General features: G+C 40.0%; 1 protein-coding gene across 1 annotated transcript in view; it reads left to right on the forward strand.

The window, feature by feature from the left end:
* Positions 1-545: 545 nt before the first annotated feature.
* The window catches only part of abcc12 (ATP-binding cassette, sub-family C (CFTR/MRP), member 12), a 52,905-nt gene continuing 31,609 nt past the window's right edge, over positions 546-21,841 (forward strand). The window contains exons 1-10 of the mRNA XM_061746857.1: positions 546-636; positions 6,820-6,890; positions 8,107-8,231; positions 8,312-8,458; positions 11,708-11,855; positions 12,344-12,580; positions 13,526-13,699; positions 13,950-14,097; positions 18,730-18,878; positions 21,243-21,350. Of these exons, the coding sequence (XP_061602841.1) occupies positions 6,840-6,890; positions 8,107-8,231; positions 8,312-8,458; positions 11,708-11,855; positions 12,344-12,580; positions 13,526-13,699; positions 13,950-14,097; positions 18,730-18,878; positions 21,243-21,350 (1,287 nt within the window). The 5' untranslated portion in view covers positions 546-636; positions 6,820-6,839. The remainder of the gene's footprint in view (positions 637-6,819; positions 6,891-8,106; positions 8,232-8,311; positions 8,459-11,707; positions 11,856-12,343; positions 12,581-13,525; positions 13,700-13,949; positions 14,098-18,729; positions 18,879-21,242; positions 21,351-21,841) is intronic.

The raw sequence follows: 21,841 nt of genomic DNA on the forward strand, positions 1-21,841 counted from the left end.
ATATATAATTTGTTTTCTCAATATTAAGAGAGAGTTTATGTGTTTTAAACTCTCTGCCCATAGAGCATCCGTTTGCAGGTTTTAAGGGGATTCAGAGGAGAGCAGGACGGAGGTCAGAGGTCGTTGATGGATGATATTAGAAGATATTAGATGATATTAGAAGAGATCGCTGCCATCAGGTTCCTCTGCACGTTCAGGAGCCACGAGTTATTACAGTTTGTGAGGCGTGGAGGTATTTGGGATATTTAGATGACCTACATTTGACACTTTTGTCTGTTTTTTGTGTCTTAATATCAAGTTATGACCCAACCGAGTCCCGTCGCCCGGCCAGCATCCACACCAGAACATTCTTTCCCATCCTGCACCGTCACGAGACTCCAGTTATCCAGGCTGTGTTATGAACTTGTTAAAGGGCCGTGAGGAGCTTTTACAGCTTTTATCTACTGTAGCTGATTGTGCCGGCTGCCGTGACTCAGAGGAAGGAACCGGGGCCGTTCACCTCTGGACACACCAACCTTTGATCTCCATAAACTGGGACGGAGTGAAAGGCTGCAGCTCCGGAGAGGAGCCGCAGATGCAGCGCTGACAGGCTGGTTCCCCGTGCTGTTCCCCGTCCTGTTCCCCGTCCTGCCAGAGGTAAGAAAGCCTGTTCATCACCCATCAGACAGACAGACAGACGGACAGACAGACAGACGGACAGACGGCTCTTCTGTCTCAGCTAGTTTAGGTCTAATACGTCTGTTTGGCTTTTCAATTATTCAGGAAGTAGTTTAGTGTAATTTACTCATTATGTGATGTTCCTTTACGTTTTATATGCATGTAAATGATATGTTTTTATGGTATTTATTCCATAATTAGAAACTCAAGTTTTTAAAGTCCGGATTGTTTCGGGTTGAAAGATAAATATTTTTACTCAAAATCAGATTTGAACGGATGCAAAAGGCAAATTCTGATGGTTAAAGTTATTAAAGCAGCTCAGGACTGATTATTTTGGAGTATTGTGTATGTATATATATATATATATATATATATATATATATATATATATATATATATATATATATATATACATATATATATATACACACTATATTATTATACTGTACTTATTATGTTTATCGTACATTTATTGAGTTTACAGTACACTTGTTCAGTTTCAGTTTCTTTTTAATGTATTTATTTAGTTTATTTAGTCTGAGTCCATTGCGTCCAATTTTGAGCTGCTGTAGCACCTGAATTTCAATAGTATCGATAGTATCTTATCTAATCTATATATATATATATATATATATATATATATATATATATATATATATATATATATATATATATATATATATATATGTATATTAGCTCTTTAGATTAGCTCTTTACAAACAGTAAAAAATAGGCACACTTTCTGTTCATCGTTTACTCTTTACTCTTCAGACTAAAACTATAATCCAGTGGCGGACCGTCAGGGCCGTCTAGACCTTCTCTGAAGGCCTAAATATGGTGTCTTTAATAATACTTTAGTTTTCCTATTGTTAGACTTATCTGAGTTTATACATATTGCCGGGTTGCATTAGAACAAGTATAAGTACCTGTTTATTTACTTTACATTGAGTTGACAGTGTGGCTGTGGCTTAATCCACAGACATGTAGCTCTGTTTCGTTATGGTTTGTGGAGAAAGCACTGGCTTAGAATAGGGGAGAGCTGCTCTCCAGGCTCAAATAACATTATACACAATTGTGGGCTATTTGGGTAGATAAACTCACATATGAGGATTGGAAGAATACATGATTACTTTATTCTAGGGCTGTCAAGCGATGAATTTTTCTTTAAGCGTGATTAATGGCTGAATTTCAGTAATTGATCACATATTTCCATGTATAAAATTCTATTATTTTGCATTTCACAACAGTTTTTAAGACCATATTAACAATGTAAAGCAACTCTTACCAGTGTATGTTGATTGGGAATCAAATGAATGCAAAGAAAGTTACTTTATGAACTCAACTTTTGGATTTATTTCAAATAGAACACACATAAATTGTGGTTTATTTGGTAGTGTGACTCATTTTAATTTGATTTACATCATTAGGTTTCTATACAAAACAGGTGCACTAGCTTCCCACGCTATTCTTTTTTTGGTCAATAAACGAATCATCAGTGGAAGCCAGACTACAAAACCGCCGCTGAATTAATAAAACCAACATTAGGAGACCCAATAAGTGAAGACTTACAGTTTGCCAATGACTAACCTAGTGAATGATAATAAATTAAGTAGTTACCTACCGTATACCTTGCTTTGCTTTTCCAACTCGTCTGCAACCTGTGCGTGCACGCGCATCCACGGAACGAGCACACAGCGAGGGAAAAAACTGCCCAGCAACAAGACATACTATTTTCTGATTGGCTGGTAGGTCGCTAACGCGGGACCGCTGTAAACTCAGCGGAGAAATCCTCCTCCGCCCCGCCCGTTCAGTATTAATTTCTGTGCGCTCGGCTTTATCCATTCTCAGCGTGAGAAATGTCAGGTGTGGCGTGTGAGCGTGTGAACTGGTTGAAATGCGTGTGTCTCATATATATATATATATATATATATATATATATATATATATATATATATATATATATATATATATATATATATATATATATATATATATATATATATATATATATATATATATATATATATATATACAAATATACTGTACATATGTATACGTATATATATGTACCGTATTTTATGGACAATAAGCCGCACCTGCATATAAGCCGCATCCGCTCTATTTAAAGAAAAAAAAGATATGCAAGCTGCAGATATTTATGTTGTTAGATTAGATATTTACTACATGTACAGAAGGATTTTGAACTGTAAATGATCTACATGTTTGTACCTAAATAGATCCTTTCCTAACAGTGTCTTTTAACACGGCAGCAACTTTGCTGATTAAAACGGGACAGAACCAAGAGAAAATAACCGCTATTTATTTATCTGTTTGTAATCTGCTTCTACCTACTCCTATCTGCTAAAGAAGAAGTAGCGTATTCTTCTTTGCATTTATTTTGTCTTAGTGTTGATTCTAATTCCGGTTAGAGCGCCCCGAGTGGTGGAAGAAAAATCCACAGAATCACCGCACCTTTGTATAAGCTGCACGGTTGAAAACCTATGAAAAAAGTAGCAGCTTATAGTCCAGAAAATACGGTGTGTATATATATATGTATATATATATGTGTATATATATATATATATATATATATGTATATATATATATATATATATATATATATATATATATATATATATATATATATATATATATATAGAGATAAGATAAGATACTATCGATACTATTGATCCCAGGAGGGAAATTCGGGTGCTACAGCAGCTCGGGTTCCAGGACCGGGTTCCAGGACCCGGGTTCCAGGACCGGGTTCCAGGACCCGGGTTCCAGGACCCGGGTTCCAGGACCCGGGTTCCAGGACCCGGGTTCCAGGACCCGGGTTCCAGGACACATCCCAGTCGTGGTATGGACCCGTGGACACTCGCAAGGTCGGTGAACTTCAGAAATGTGAAGCCATCCAGCGCATCAAAGCAAACTTTCACATCTGTATTTTACACATGGAAACTAAAAACAAGCAAACAACATTTAAAGAACAACATAATTGCACATTTTATGTAATATTTCCGACAGATAATGCAAATTAATTTTTAGCATGTTTTAAATTCAAGCTCCAGTCATCAGTCCACGTGATGTTTTAAAAATGGCTATAAAATATAACTTCTCGGGTATATACATATACATATATATATATGTATATATATATATATATATATATATATATATATATATATATATATATATATATACCTAGTATGCATGTTTTTGGACTGTGGGAGGAAGCCGGAGTATACATATATATATATATATACATATATATATATATATGGAGTATATGGTGGTCCTGGAACCCGGGTCCTGGCTGCAGAAGTGCTGCGTCAGCGTCGATCAGGCGTTTCCATTGTTTCAGCTCGATAAGAACAAACCTGCCTCCTCAGATTTACGCGTTCTCCTGGGCTGAATTCAGATGTTTTTATAGGTACAGTTACTGTACATTTATGGGTTCTCTGTGAATTTACTGTGCCGTAACAAGGGTCACGGAGACTCGTCATCGCCGTCAGGCTGCTTTTAATTTGGGCTGCAGGAACTTTGCCACAGTGCCAGTTGAGCTGGGAGTTACGACGACTCCTGTAACTCATTGACTCGGCATTTTTCACATGTTTACAAGCAGCGAGAGTAAATGCAGCTGCCGCCGGGTCAAACAATCACACACTCATTTTTAGTTGGACCACGTGACGTGACGAAGAGGAACAGATCTGTTCATGGAGACATTTGAAACTATATTCAGCTGGTCATGTGACATGTGGTCATGTTTATTTATGTCCTGACCCGCACCATGATCCTTTCTATTCTATTCTATTCTATTCTATTCTAGTCTATTCTATTCTATTCTATTCTATGCTATTCTATTTATATAACATCCATTACAACAGAAGTTGTCTCTAGGCGCTTTCCAGAGCAGTTGTCCAGTCTGATCTGAGAGTTACACGGCCGTCTGGTCCAGATATTCTCAGCTGTTTCAGGTTATGCTGCTGATTTTCTTGCTTTCTTTTGATAATATTTGATTAGATTTCCCCTAAATACAAGGCTCCAGGTTTTATTTTCCCATCCACACGTCTTCATAAAGGCTAAACTAATCAACATGATGGTGAGTTTTGACTGGAGAAGAATCTCCTCTAACCGCGTCAGAACGGGTTAAATGAGTCGTTTCCAACTAAAAACAAACGTTTTAACTTGCTGATTCTTTTCGTCGGACAGGAATATTTAGCTTCTTAAATACCTAACATGTCACCAACATTATTTTGTCTCTTTTCTGAGTGAAATTAAATATGTAACTTTTTTTCCTCATTTCATGGTGAAGTCAGGTATTTAAAAACCTAAATATTCTTGTCTGACGAAAAGAATCAGCAAGTTAAATTGTAAAGCCCCGGACGAAATTAACTTTACTAAAAACCTAAAAAACAGAATAACAGGAGCGCCGCTGGTGTCCCTACAACCCCCGGTGCTCTTGCAATGGCTGCAACAGTGAACTGAAAAGAAAACCTGCAGGCCAGTTTATCTTTGATGGTTCTGTAGATGATACCTGGCGCTTCACCCCTTGTAAAGACGGGTCACTCTCAGTGATGTCCCAGTTTGTCTTTATAATCGTTTGATCTGGACAGCTTTCCACAGGTGATGAACCTTCCTGCTCACAAAACAGACACCTGGCCGTGTCGACCAAAGGGCCATTTTCAGTGTGGTAACTGTAAATTAGGGTTGTCCCGATCAGGATTTTTTAACTCCCGATCCCAATCACTTGCGTTTGAGTATCTGCCGATCCCGATTCTTCCCGATCCGATCACTTTTTAAGGCTCCCGATACATTTCCGATACTTTTTCCCAATCAGATACATTTTGTCAATTAATTAAATAAAAAAAAAAAAGATTCTTTTATTGTCCATTGGAGAACAACATGGACATATATTTCTCTTCACTGACTGCATCATTGGATCAAAACTAAGCTTATCAGCTCTGGTGCCACAAAATGTAGAAACATGAAATTGTAAACTAAAACAAAAAGTGCAGAATAGTGCAATAACAAAAATAAATACATTTAACTTCAAAAGAGGTAGTTGAATGACATCCAGTCAAACTCACAAACACAAGAAAATTTAAATATTTTTTGGCTTAACCTTAGTGCAGCATTCTGAATGAATGAATGAATGAATGAATGAATGAATGAATGAATGAATGAATGAATGAATGAATGAATGAATGAATGAATGAATGAATGAATGAATGAATGAATGAATGAATGAATAGCAGCAGCTTAATGAACATATATACATTCTCACAATTCAAACATGTAAACCATGTTAGTTTCACTTCCGGCCAACGCCGGCCGGAAGTGACGTTAAATGCAACAATATATAAAACGATTTAATATATATTAAAAACATTAATAACTAGCTATGTCCCGATACTTTTTTGGCCGATACCGATGTTTTGAAAATGCCGCGATCGGGCAACATTACTGTAAATGCTGTGATAATATTGTTAAAACGGACACTTTTATGGATGTTTTCAGCAACAAGATCTATTCTATTTCCAGCTTCACAAATTGTAACACTACTCATGTTATATACCGACTTGAATGTATCTGTGGTTGTTTTTACATAGGCCTTACAAAAAGGAGATTGAGGGACAGGGTGGCTGAAAATAAATATGTCATTTGAACTAGAAATGTGAACTACCCGATGGCCAAACATTATATGGAGGCACAACACACAGATGACTCTTCTTTACGAGTTTCAGGGATGGAGGTGATCAGTGTGGATGTGAGGGGTGGGGACAGAGTCAGATGTCCTGACGGCCACCAGCTTCCCTGGCCTCAATGACGATTTTCACCTTTCATCCTTTCTATGATTTAGACATTTTTGTTGGTTAATTATTTGACTTCTTCTATTGGCTTTCTATGTTTGCATTGATATTTACATTGCTCTTGCATTGTTGTTTTTTCCAGAGATGAGTCTTGTTTTAAGTGTAATGAGGTTTTTTGACTAAAAATGAGACAATTTAACTAGAAATAAGACAAATATTCTTGTTAAGATTTTGAGATTTTGCAGTGCAGGTGCTGACTTTTAATTTTTTCATATTCTTCTGAGTTTAATGAACACAAAGCTGATTTAAAAGTCTCCTCTGCTTTTTCCGTTTCTGCTTCGTTCACCAGAGTTCGTGCTTCTGGGCAAGATGAAGAGGGACTACTCTCTGGAGCAGAACGGCACCCACCACGACTCCTTTGTAAGTTCACAGATCAAACAGGCCCGGCCCGGTCCAGACTCTTCCTGTCCCATTGTGTTGCCGCCGTCCGGTGTTTGGGTTGCAGTCGTGTTTGATCTTTGGTCTTTGTACGTTTTGACCGTATAGAAACATAATTTTCGTCAGTTGTGTGAAAAATAAGACCTGGAAACAGGCCTTGTGGCATAGAATTGTCAAATTGGTTTAATTCACTGTATGAATTGTTACACATTACTTTTGCAATACTGTATTGACCCGGTCTTTGTACGTTTTGACCAGACATGTGTTGAAAAAAATCGATTTTCCGATTCTAAATCGATTCTCATATTAATTCCTAAAAATCGATTCGTATGTCTAAAGATGGATTTATTTTCATCATTACAACTTTTGGTATGTTTTTGTTTATGCCCAAAAAAGGAATGTTTTGTTGAACACAAGAATAACTAGTGCCATGTTTTTGCCTTTAAATATGTTTAAAGGTATGAAAACATTAAAGTGTTCAGTTATAATTGCATAAATTGTCCATATTTCATTACTTTATATACTGTCTTGGGGTTACATTTGCATAAAATGCTAAAAACCAAATTCTCAAAAATTAAAAACCAAAACAGACAGAAAATGGAAAAAATTAAAACGGAATGTGTTAAAAAGTAAAACTGATTTCATCCGTCTCTGTTTCCTCCCTGGATCTGTTTGGTAATTCTGCCCCACGATGTTTCTGAAAGCAGTTCTATCAGCATTCTGGGAGCTGATTGGTCCTTACAGCATCATTAGCTGCAATACTTGCTGTTGAATCTCAATATGATACTAGTATTAATATGTTGCATAACTACAGTCATATAATTCATGCAACAGCTCAAAAAACTGTTTTATAACACTAACCCAAATCAATATCGTAATCGGATCAAATCAAATCTTGATAATCAATTCTGAATCTTAAGAATCGGAATCGAATCGATTCTTGACATTTGGATCGATCCCCAGCCCTAGTTTTGACCGTATAGAAACGTAAATCTTGCCATTGTAAGAATGAGATGTACCTGCTGGATCTTTACTTTTTAACAACTTGTGCTTTTTATTATTTTACCTCTTTTCTTATCATTTTATTTGTCATTTACTGTTTAATTGTGTCTTGTCGCTTTTGATGTTGATGTAAAGCACTTTGAATGACCTTGTGTTGAATTGTGCTATACAAATAAACTCTCCTCTCTCTCTGCAGCCCGATGGCGTGGCTCCGTGGAGAACCGGGTCGGAGGTGTCGGGTCCGGACCCCGCGGGCCACCCTAGAGGGAAATACCACCACAGCCTGCAGACCCTGAAGCCGTTCCGCCTGTCCTCCCCGGGGTGAGTGTCCCCCCCCCCACCCCGACCCCGGAGGTCCGATCCCGTCCCCTCACCCTGCTCTCCCTGCTCTCCCTGTCCAGGTCCCACCCGGTGGACAATGCGGGCTTCGTGTCCTTCAGCACCTTCGCCTGGATGACGCCCATGATGTGGTCCGTGTTCAGGAACAGGGAGGACATGTCGTCCCATGGCCTGTCTCCGCTGGACGTGGCCGACACCAGCGGGGAGAGGTCGGTGCACGTCCCCCCATGACCTTTAACCCTGAACATGGGAACCTTAATTCCTCTTTAATTCAGAATTAAAATTAAATCAGATTTAAAATGAGTAAAAATGACCACGTAAACACCTAATTCCTAATCAAAATGGCCATTCCGAATTAAACTTAATTCTGAAGTAAGTGGCTAGTTTATTCCGATTTTAAATCCGAATAGAATAATTCCGCGATCATGTATACACTGGCCATGTCCGTAATCCCACACTTCCACCCTAATGAGTAGCAAAAACAGTATGTGAGATTTTTTATTGCGTCCAAAACATTAGTACATACTCAATAGTATGTACTATCCATACTCATTCCGGAGAAATGTATTAGTGTGGATTGATGGACACTAGCTAAGCAGAAACTTCCCACAATGCAATGCAGCGGTGTTTGGTTGCTAAGTGATACATATATGTCATAAGTATAATATTAAGTATAATAATATTATTATATAATATTAATATTATAATATTCGTATATAATAATATTATATAATGTTGTCTTGTTTGGGCCAGAATAAACGGGAAAGAGCTGTGCTGCTACTGCTGCTGTGACAGGTTACCATGGTAACAACTCCCCCTCCCAACGGCAGGAAGTGCCGTGTGGCTCTGAGTAGTACATCCCAATTAATGCTTACTACTGATATTTACTCAAAAGTATGCCGAACTTAAGTATACTTTTTGAGTATATACTGTTTAGTCTGGCATTTCGGACACACCGACTCATTCTTCTTTAAATTAATTCCGGTCTTTCTTTCTGCTCGTTCCCTCGCCCGTCTGTCTCCATGATGCTTATATTCTGGGCTGGGCTTGTTTTCCAAACAAAGTTTCAAGATGGCAGCACGCAGTAAACGCTGGTCAAGAGCAGAGACCATTTATTTAATAAATAGCTTGGAGGACCTGGAAATAATTAAAAGAACAGATGGAAACAGGAAACATAAGTTTTTCAAAGTTGTAGCCTTTTCTTTTCCGTAAAAAAAGTTAGTTTTTCTTCCGGTAGACGTAACTTCCGGTCCGCCCCGCTATCCAATCAGAACTGTCCCTCCTGTTTCCCATTTGCCCTGATTGTGTCTGCACCTGTGTCTCGTCATGTCTCGTTATCCACTGTGTATAGCTGGTCTTGTCATTCCCTTGTTCCCTGTCGGTCCGTACTGTTTGTCCCTCGATCTCGGTCCGTGTATCTTTTGGTCATTGGATTTTTCCATCATGAGTGGGAATCAAAAAACAAAAAACGATTGGTTTATTTGATTTTCCTTTTAAAACAAAAAACAAATATTGAATTACACTGCATTTTTTCTTTTTCTGTGTTAATATGATTTAACAAAGATTCAAAATACGCTTTTATTTTCGTTTTCTATTTCACATAAGAAAAATGAAATCAATAGTCAACAGGAACGAAAAACGAACCAAAAACAACCGTTTATTCATATTCAGTGCAGTGTTTGGCGGGTGTGCTTGTGAGAACTGGGGTCCCTGGAGGTCCAGGAGGCAAAGGGAAAGCCCAAGTACCCCCCGTACCGGGACGTGGTCCCGGTCCTGGCCGGGTGCAGTGCAGCGTTTGGCGGGCTGGGTGTGAGTGTCTGGGGTCTCTGGGTGCCTGGGTCGGGTCTCGGGACTCGTGGGTCCCTGGGTCCTGGCCACTTTCGCCCGATTTTCAGACACTTTGGCCGGCTTTTAAGACAGAAACGCCGGTTTTTCTGTGATGCTTCCAGGCTTCCTCCAGCCGCCTGTGTCCGCTCCCCGGGCTCCCCGTACTGACATTACGCCCCCAGATGTAGCTACAGTTGTCATAGCAACAGTAAACACCAGGTCAAAGCAGCAACGGGACTCGGGTCTCGGCAGCCCCGTGCGGGGAGACCTCGGGAGCGGCCGGAACCTCGCCCCGCCTCGACGCACCGTTTTCTGGGCGGGCGGGTGGGTCCGCTCGGGCTGGGGGTGACCGACAATCCAGGCCCCGGTTCAGCTGTATGCGGCGTGGTAGGGTTTGAGAAACGCTGTTTTTCCCGGAGGACTAACACCGCACGCCAAGAGCGGCAGCCGACGTCGGAGGTCGGCCTGCCCGGCGGCGGCGGGGCTCCGTGGGGGGACACCTGGGGCGGACGGGTCGACTCGGTCTCGCTACCGAGAGGGAGGCGCTGCCAGCCCCCCGGTGGTCGGGGGGAGCAGCGCCGCAGAGGCGGGCCCGAAGGACGGAGGAACCGCCCCACCGCGAGCCGGCCGTGAAGCCGGGAGCGGCGGGGGCCCTCCGATGTCAGGCCGCGGTTGCCAATCGGTCTGGAGGTGGTTTGGTGGGTGCGGGGTCGAGGGGGAGCCCGGGGAGCGGACACTGGCGGCTGGAGGAAGCCTGGAAGCACCACAGAAAAACCGGCGTTTCTGTCTTAAAAGCCGGCCAAAGTGTCTGAAAATCGGGCGAAAGTGGCCAGGACCCAGGGACCCATGAGTCCCGGGACCAGGACCCAGGGACCCACGAGTCCCGGGACCAGGACCCAGGGACCCAGGAGTCCCGGGACCCCACCCAGGCGCCCAGAGACCCCAGACACTCACACCCAGCCCGCCAAACGCTGCACTGCACCCGGCCAAGACCGGGACCACGTCCCGGTACGGGGGGTAGGCTACTTGGGCTTTCCCTTTGCCTCCTGGACCTCCAGGGACCCCAGTTCTCACAAGCACACCCGCCAAACACTGCACTGAATATGAAATAAGGTTTTTTTTTGGTTCGTTTTTCGTTCCTGTTGACTAGTGATTTCATTTTTCTTATATGAAATAGAAAACGAAAATAAAAGCGTATTTTGAATCTTTGTTAAATCATATTAACACAGAAAAAGAAAAAATGCAGTGTAATTCAATATTTGTTTTTTGTTTTAAAAGGAAAATCAAATAAACCAATCGTTTTTTGTTTTTTGATTTGTTTTCTCTCCTCTGGTTTTTTTGCCGTTCATGATCCTGGTTCTTGTTAATCCTGCTCTGCAGCGCTTTTAGCTCTTGTTTTTTGTAAATAAACCCTTTTTGTTGAGAACTCCTGCCTCCGGCCTCCTACTCTCTCTCCTGCGTTTGGGTCCTCATCTAACCAATCATAACAATTTCCATGTAAACTCGAAGGAAAATAGTTTAATTCGGAATTATTTAATTCGGAATTATTTAATTCGGAATAATTAATTCAGAATTAAAGAACATCATGTAACCGTGGCCGGTGAATGTGAGTGTGAGCCGACTGTGTTCAGGCTGCAGCGGCTCTGGGAGGACGAGCTGGCCAGGAAGGGAAGGGAGAAAGCCTCACTGCTCAACGCCATCCTGCGCTTCCAGAGGACCCGGCTGATCCTGTCCGTCATCGTCGGAATCCTCGGCATGGCAATGGCGTTCTTAAGTCCCGTGAGTCATTTAAGCTTGTCCATCCTGCCTCATCTGCTCTCCTCCGGGAGATAGATGTCATGATACGTCTATATCTGCCACTTGTAGTCAAAACCTCCTAAACCAAGACCAAGACTAGTTCAGCTCAAGACGGAGACCAAAACAAACCTAGTAATTTCCTGATCCTGCGTGATTGTAGAACATCATCCTGGTCGTCATTGTAAATGAGAAACTGTTCTCAATTGACTTACCTGGTTAAATAAAGGTTAAATAAATAAAGAATCGAAAATTTGGGCCAAATTTAAAATACTGACGCATTTTGCCTCTCATAATGAATTGCGTTAATTTTCATAAACGTGTCAATTAGCAGTGTAATTAATTAATCTAATTAACGCGCTAAACTGACAGCCCTACTTACTGTATAAGCAGTGTATTTATATAACTACATGGGTTCAACAGCTGAAGTCCGACTGCATCTTTATTTCATCTGTCTCCCTCCGTCCCGCCAGGCCGTCATGGTCTACGAGATCCTGAGATACATCGAGCACCCGGAGGGCTCGACGCTGACGCACGGCGTGGGCCTGGCCTTCGCCCTCTTCTCCTCCGAGTTCTTCAAGGCCTTCTTCTTCTCCCTCCTGTGGGCCATCAACCTGCGCACCGCCGTGCGGCTGAAGGGGGCGTTCGCCGCCGTCGGCTTCCAGAAGGTCATCTCTCTGCGGGTGCAGAGCGCCGTCTCCATGGGAGAGGTGACGACCGCTTTTCTTTTTCATTTTATTCTTTATTTCATTAATTAAAAGAAAAACAAAACAGTTCAATATACAAATGTCTTTCCTTGAATGAAAGGGAACAGAAAGAAGACTAAGCTTATTTTATCTGTCCCTTTTTCCTAAGAAATCAAATTTCAATTAATGTAACAATAAGAAAAACTAAACAAATTACAAATTACGCGATTTAAAAAAAAACACTTTCCAATCAACGTAATTTAAAAGAGAAACCAAAACTACAACAAAGTTATAAAATAACACAAAATAGCTGTCGTCAAACACAGATAGTAGTATTCTTTTTTGATTCAAAGAAAAATATATGACAATGGTGCTAAAAAGAGAGAGGAAAAAAAAGAAAACCCACCTAACTTAACAATTATCATGGTGTTTCTTCATCAAACTAGCTGTTATTATTCTTTTAAATTTAATGTTTGATTTGCATTCTTTGGCCTCCGTATCCAGATTGTTCCATAAACTGATACCTTTTACAGAAACACAAAGTTCCATTAATTTTGTCCTGAATTTTGGTTTTTTAAAGATCTCTGTTCCTTTTAAGTTATACTTTTTTCAAATTTTCTCTGTATATTGATTGGCAAAATTTTCTTATGAGCTTTCCACATAATTTGCAGAATTATTTGGTCCACTAATTTAAGAAATGTTAACAGTTTTAACTGAAGGAATAATGGATTTGAAAGATGACTATATTGTTTTCTACTAATTATTCCTATGGCTTCTTTTGTAAAATGAAAACAGACTTCAATGCAATAGGTCAGATATGGCACAATCATAGTGTTTTATAAAATATACTTTTAAGTGCAGCGGAGAAGAATTTCCAGCTTGCTCGGGTCTATCGTTGCCTTTTTACTCTTTGCAGACGATGTGATGCTATTGTCCTCTGATCATCATTTCTCTCTCCCTGACACCCAGATGATAAATCTCTTGACCAACGACGGCCACAAGTTGTTTGACGCTGTGTTGTTTCTGAGCTTCACGCTGTCCACGCCGGTGCTGTTCATCGTGTGCATCGTGTACGCCTGCCACATCCTGGGCTACACGGCGCTGACCGGCGTCTGCACCTACCTCATCTTCATCCCCCTGCAGGTCGGGAGGCCGCAGACATCCAGCTACATGCTGAAAACAGCAGAAAAGCTTTACTTTAGTGCAATATCTCACTTTTGTTGACCATATTTTATGATTATTGTCCCAAATATTCCCAGACTCATTGTGTCTGATGATAAATAATTAGGAACTAATAAGGAGATATTTAGCGTTTTCTGTTTTTCCCTAGTTAATTCAACCACATTGACCATCTAACATCACATATATTGATATTTGTTGATCGTCTTTGCAGCTCTTCATGGCCAAACTCATCAATAAGTTCAGATGGAAAGCCATCCTCATAACAGACAACCGCGTTCGCACCATGAACGAGATTCTCAACAGCATCAAGCTCATCAAGATGTACGCCTGGGAGGAATCCTTCGAGCAGAAGATCGCAGGTGAGGCTGTTTTATTCACCCTGAAGTTTTACTCCACATCAGGCTTCAGCGTTGTTCTCCAGTCACCAAACCCTGAGTCTGAGTCCAGTCCAAGTAATATTGAATATTAACTCACAAAGGAACAGATTAACCAACAAGTGCACGATTACCACAGAAGGGTCAGATGCAAATCTTAGTTATGTCACTGCAAACATCAGTAACTCTATGCAAACGTTAGTTATGTCACTGCAAACGTCAGTTAGATCGATGCAAACGTTAGTTATGTCACTGCAAACATCAGTTACTCTATGCAAACGTCAGTAACTCTATGCAAACGTCAGTTACATCTATGCAAACGTCAGTAACTCTATGCAAACGTCAGTAACTCTATGCAAACGTCAGTAACTCTATGCAAACGTCAGTTACATCGATGCAAACGTTAGTTACGTTACTGCAAACGTCAGTTACGTCACTGCAAACGTAAGTAACTCTATGCAAACGTCAGTAACTCTATGCAAACATCAGTTACTCTATGCAAACGTCAGTAACTCTATGCAAACATCAGTAACTCTATGCAAACATCAGTAACTCTATGCAAACGTCAGTAACTCTATGCAAACGTCAGTAACTCTATGCAAACGTCAGTTACTCTATGCAAACCTCAGTAACTCTATGCAAACATCAGTTACTCTATGCAAACGTCAGTTACGTCACTGCAAACGTCAGTAACTCTATGCAAACATCAGTTACATCTATGCAAACGTCAGTTACGTCACTCCAAACGTCAGTAACTCTATGCAAACGTCAGTAACTCTATGCAAACGTCAGTAACTCTATGCAAATGTCAGTTACATCAATGCAAACGTCAGTAACTCTATGCAAACGTCAGGTACGTCACTCCAAACGTCAGTAACTCTATGCAAATGTCAGTTATGTCACTGCAAACGTCAGTTACTCTATGCAAACGTCAGTTACTCTATGCAAACGTCAGTTATGTCACTGCAAACAGTTACTCTATGCAAACATCAGTTACGTCACTGCAAACGTCAGTAACTCTATGCAAACGTGAGACATCGATGCAATCGTTAGTTATGTCACTGCAAACATCAGTTACTCTAAGCAAACGTCAGTTACTCTATGCAAATGTTGTGTAACTCTATGCAAACATCAGTTACTCTATGCAAACGTCAGTAACTCTATGCAAACATCAGTTACATCAATGCAAACGTCAGTAACTCTATGCAAACGTCAGGTACGTCACTCCAAACGTCAGTAACTCTATGCAAATGTCAGTTATGTCACTGCAAACGTCAGTTACTCTATGCAAACGTCAGTTACTCTATGCAAACATCAGTTACGTCACTGCAAACGTCAGTAACTCTATGCAAACGTGAGACATCGATGCAATCGTTAGTTATGTCACTGCAAACATCAGTTACTCTAAGCAAACGTCAGTTACTCTATGCAAATGTTGTGTAACTCTATGCAAACATCAGTTACTCTATGCAAACGTCAGTTACTCTATGCAAACGTCAGTTACTTCACTGCAAACGTCAGTTACTCTATGCAAACGTCAGTTACATCGATGCAAACGTCAGTAACTCTATGCAAACGTCAGTTACTTCACTGCAAACGTCAGTTACTCTATGCAAACGTCAGTTACATCGATGCAAACGTCAGTAACTCTATGCAAACGTCAGTAACTCTATGCAAACGTCAGTAACTCTATGCAAACGTCAGTAACTCTATGCAAACGTCAGTAACTCTAATCAAACGTCAGTTACTCTTTGCAAACGTCAGTTACGTCACTGCAAACGTCAGTTACTCTATGCAAACGTCAGTTACGTCTCTGCAAACGTCAGTAACTCTATGCAAACGTCAGTTACTCTATGCAAACGTCAGTAACTCTATGCAAACGTCAGTTACTCTATGCAAACATCAGTTACGTCACTGCAAACGTCAGTAACTCTATGCAAACGTGAAACATCGATGCAATCGTTAGTTATGTCACTGCAAACATCAGTTACTCTATGCAAATGTTGTGTAACTCTATGCAAACGTCAGTTACTCTATGCAAATGTTGTGTAACTCTATGCAAACGTCAGTTACTCTATGCAAACGTCAGTTACGTCACTGCAAACGTCAGTTACATCGATGTAAACGTCAGTTACTCTATGCAAACGTCAGTAACTCTATGCAAACGTCAGTTACTCTATGCAAACATCAGTTATATCTATGCAAACGTCAGTTACGTCACTGCAAACATCAGTTACATCTATGCAAACGTCAGTTACATCTATGCAAACGTCAGTTACATCGATGCAAACGTCAGTTATGTCACTGCAAACATCAGTTACTCTATGCAAACATCAGTTACTCTATGCAAACATCAGTTACTCTATGCAAACATCAGTTACTCTATGCAAACGTCAGTTACGTCTCTGCAAACGTCAGTAACTCTATGCAAACATCAGTTACATCTATGCAAACGTCAGTTACATCGATGCAAACGTCAGTTACATCGATGCAAACGTCAGTTACGTCACTGCAAACATCAGTAACTCTATGCAAACGTGAGACATCGATGCAATCGTTAGTTATGTCACTGCAAACATCAGTTACTCTAAGCAAACGTCAGTTACTCTATGCTAATGTTGTGTAACTCTATGCAAACGTCAGTTACTCTATGCAAACGTCAGTTACTTCACTGCAAACATCAGTTACTCCATGCAAACGTCAGTTACATCGATGCAAACGTCAGTAACTCTATGCAAACGTCAGTTACTTTATGCAAACGTCAGTAACTCTATGCAAACGTCAGTAACTCTATGCAAACGTCAGTTACTCTATGCAAACGTCAGTAACTCTATGCAAACGTCAGTAACTCTATGCAAACGTCAGTTACTCTATGCAAACGTCAGTAACTCTATGCAAACGTCAGTTACTCTATGCAAACGTCAGTTACGTCTCTGCAAACGTCAGTAACTCTATGCAAACGTCAGTTACGTCACTGCAAACGTCAGTTACATCGATGCAAACGTCAGTTACTCTATGCAAACGTCAGTTACATCAATGCAAACCTCAGTAACTCTATGCAAACGTCAGTTACATCAATGCAAACCTCAGTAACTCTATGCAAACGTCAGTAACTCTATGCAAATGTCAGTTACGTCACTGCAAACGTCAGTAACTCTATGCAAACGTCAGTTACGTCACTGCAAACATCAGTTACTCTATGCAAACGTCAGTTACGTCACTGCAAACGTCAGTAACTCTATGCAAACGTGAAACATCGATGCAATCGTTAGTTATGTCACTGCAAACATCAGTTACTCTATGCAAATGTTGTGTAACTCTATACAAACGTCAGTTACTCTATGCAAACGTCAGTTACGTCACTGCAAACGTCAGTTACATCGATGTAAACGTCAGTTACTCTATGCAAACGTCAGTAACTCTATGCAAACGTCAGTTACTTTATGCAAACGTCAGTAACTCTATGCAAACATCAGTTACATCTATGCAAACGTCAGTTACGTCACTGCAAACATCAGTTACATCTATGCAAACGTCAGTTACATCTATGCAAACGTCAGTTACGTCTCTGCAAACGTCAGTAACTCGATGCAAACGTCAGTTACGTCACTGCAAACATCAGTAACTCTATGCAAACATCAGTTACTCTATGCAAACGTCAGTTACATCTCTGCAAACGTCAGTAACTCGATGCAAACGTCAGTTACGTCACTGCAAACATCAGTAACTCTATGCAAACGTTAGTTACGTCACTGCAAACGTCAGTTACGTCACTGCAAACGTCAGTAACTCTATGCAAACGTCAGTTACGTCACTGCAAACATCAGTTACTCTATGCAAACGTCAGTTACGTCACTGCAAACGTCAGTAACTCTATGCAAACGTGAAACATCGATGCAATCGTTAGTTATGTCACTGCAAACATCAGTTACTCTATGCAAATGTTGTGTAACTCTATCCAAACGTCAGTTACTCTATGCAAACGTCAGTTACGTCACTGCAAACGTCAGTTACATCGATGTAAACGTCAGTTACTCTATGCAAACGTCAGTAACTCTATGCAAACGTCAGTTACTTTATGCAAACGTCAGTAACTCTATGCAAACATCAGTTACATCTATGCAAACGTCAGTTACGTCACTGCAAACATCAGTTACTCTATGCAAACATCAGTTACTCTATGCAAACGTCAGTTACGTCTCTGCAAACGTCAGTAACTCGATGCAAACGTCAGTTACGTCACTGCAAACATCAGTAACTCTATGCAAACGTTAGTTACGTCACTGCAAACGTCAGTTACGTCACTGCAAACGTCAGTAATTCTATGCAAACGTCAGTTACTCTATGCAAACGTTAGTTATGTCACTGCAAACGTCAGTTACGTCACTGCAAACGTCAGTAATTCTATGCAAACGTCAGTTACTCTATGCAAACGTCAGTTACGTCACTGCAAACGTCAGTTACGTCACTGCAAACGTCAGTAACTCTATGCAAACGTCAGTTACGTCACTGCAAACTTCAGTAACTCTATGCAAACGTCAGTAACTCTATGCAAAGTGAGGTGCTTGTGCACCAGCGAGTCTGTTTCCAGACAGAAACCTCTTTACTTTCTAACAGGTTTGAGGAAAAAGGAGAAGAAGCAGCTGCGGCAGGTGAGCTACGTCCAGAACATCAACATGAGCATCACCAGCATCGTCCCCAGCATCGCCACGGTCCTCACCTTCCTGGTGCACACGCTGGTGGGGCTGCCGCTCAACACCTCCGACGTGAGTAACACATCACTGCAGTCTGACGCTTAAAACCAACCTGTTACCCATCGGCCTGGGTTGAAAAGATCGATTTTCCCATTCTAAATCGATTCTTATATTCTTATATAGGTTTTTCCTGCTCCTCCTCAAATCAGTTTTAGAAGGGCCCCCACTTTACGTGACAGGCTGGTGTCTAGCCATCTCTCTGCTTCAGATAAAAAAACTTGGCTTCATCGACTTTTAAAATGTGGCTTGTGCAAACATTGTGCCTATATCAAAGAATGTAAACAATTCAGTGACTTTAGGACTAACAAGGTTTATGACATCAAGTAATTCATTAATTGTAGTACCATGTTTGTTGTCTACCGATTGTCTTGTACCTGTGGTTGTTTTTATATCGGCCGCACTAAGCCTCGTTCTAAAGACAGAGTATCTGAGCATAAGTATGCTATTAGAAAAGCACATTTTGATTACCCAATGGCTAAGCACTTTTTTGAAGCACATGACAGTAGGGCTGGGCAGTATGGACTAAAAGATTTATCACGATAATTTCTGGCATTTATCCTTATAACGATAAAAAAAGAATACCAATACAAAAACGTCATCAACATTTTTCTTTCTTTCTTTCTTTCTTTCTTTCTTTCTTTCTTTCTTTCTTTCTTTCTTTCTTTCTTTCTTTCTTTCTTTCTTTCTTTCTTTCTTTCTTTCAGGCTCATTTCTTTCTTTCTTTCTTTCTTTCTTTCTTTCAGACTCATTTCTTTCTTTCTTTCTTCTTTCTTTCTTTTCTGGCTCATATCTTCCTTCCTTCCTTCCTTCCTTCCTTCCTTCCTTCCTTCCTTCCTTCCTTCCTTCCTTCCTTCCTTCCTTCCTTCCTTCCTTCCTTCCTTCCTTCCTTCCTTCCTTCCTTCCTTCCTTCCTTCCTTCCTTCCTTCCTTCCTTCCTTCCTTCCTTCCTTCCTTCCTTCCTTCCTGTACGTTGTGCGTGGATTTAACAACAGAACCATAAATCCGACTTTACACAAAAACGTCATCAACGGGAATTTATCGTTTTTATCGCGAGATGACAAATTCTTTTTTTGACGGTTTATCGTGAACGGTAAAATATCGCCCATCCCTACATGACAGCAACCCAGGTTCACTTATGGTTGAAGGCCTAGAAAGTATTCAAAAAAACATTAGAGGTGGTGACAGACTCAAATTACTTTTACAGAGAGAGACCTTTGATATTTATCAAATGAAAGCCACTATCTATCCAGGTATAAATGAGGATATTGATTTCAGTCCTTTTTTGTAACTTTTCTTCTCCTAATCTCCAGTGTTTGGTTGTTTGATAATTGGTGGAGCCATCTATTGGACATTATCTGTTGTTTCTCTTGTTTTGTATTTGTCCTCCCACCTGCCCAGGTGTTTTCAATCATCCTATTTAAGGAGAATCAATGTGTTGAGTGTTACACCCTGAGGAAGGCTGTGGCCGAAACGCGTGGGCTGTAACCCATTTTTTAAAATCTTTTCTACATGAAATAGCCAATTTAGATAAAGGCTTTTATATTTGCAGAAGAGTGCCTTGGATTTTTCTTCTTTTTTGATATCCTTTTTCCCCACTAAAGAGCACCTTCGTCACACGACTTAGATGAACCTTCTGAGCACTCTGGACTTTCTTTTTTGTTTCGATTCTTATATTAATTCTTAAAAATTGATTCATATATCTAAAGATGGATTTTTTTTTTCATCATTACAACTTTTGGTATTTTTTTGTTTATGCCCAAAAAAGGAATGTTTTGTTGGAGACGAGAATAACTGGTGCCATGTTTTTGCCTTTAAATATGTTTAAAGGTATAAAAACATTAAAGTGTTAGGTTATAATTGCATAAATTGTCTATATTTCATTACTTTATATACTGTCTTGGGGTTACATTTGCATAAAATGCTAAAAACCAAATTCTCAAAAATTAAAAACCGAAATAGACCGAAAATGGAAAAAAATAAAACCGATTTCATCCGTCTCTGTTTCCTCCCTGGATCTGTTTGGTAATTCTGACCCACGATGTTTCTGAAAGCAGTTCTATCAGCATTCTGGGAGCTGATTGGTCCTTACAGCATCATTAGCTGCCAATACTTGCTGTTTAATCTAAATATAATACTAGTATTAATATGTTGCAGAACTACAGTCATATAATTCATGCAACAGCTCAAAAAACTGTTTTAATAACACTAACCCAAATCAATATCAGAATCGAATCGAATTCTAATAATCGATTCTGAATCTTAAGAATGGGAATCGAATCGATTCTTGACACTTGAATGGATCCCCAGCCCTAGTTTTGACCGTATAGAAACGTAATCCCCAGCCCTAATTACCCATCATCCTCTCTGCTTCCACCAGGCCTTCACCACCATCGCCATCTTCAACGCCATGCGGTTCTGCCTGGCCCTGCTGCCGCTGGCCATGAAGGCCCTGGCCGAGGCCGCCGTGTCCGTCAAGAGACTGAGGGTAAACTCTTCATTTATAACGTCCATGTTTTCGTTTATTCGTTTTTTTTTCCCGTTTATTTCAAACATGTATAGAAAACAATAAAAAAGATAAGAAAACAAATCCAGGTGGACATTCCACCACATAAAGAAAAAAACAACATCAAAAAACATATTTCAAGTTACATGTTCGAAAAGGATTGGGAGGAAATAAAAACTTGTTTAATCCCACCCCCTTCCAACTAAAAATAAATGATATGTCTGTATTTATTTTTTTATTTTATTATTATTAATAAACATTTATTATTATTATTATTATTATTATTATTATTATTATTATTATTATTATTATTATTTTATTTGTATATAGAATTTTTACAAAAATAACCTGTTTAATACAAGATGTAAGCTCTCTCATATATAATATAACTATGATATAAATATAATACGTATATCTTTACAAACATACAAAGACAACATGACAGAATACCAGAACACACAGCTGGTGATCTT

Source organism: Cololabis saira, chromosome 2 (assembly GCF_033807715.1).
Source record: "Cololabis saira isolate AMF1-May2022 chromosome 2, fColSai1.1, whole genome shotgun sequence".
Taxonomy (NCBI): domain Eukaryota; kingdom Metazoa; phylum Chordata; class Actinopteri; order Beloniformes; family Belonidae; genus Cololabis; species Cololabis saira.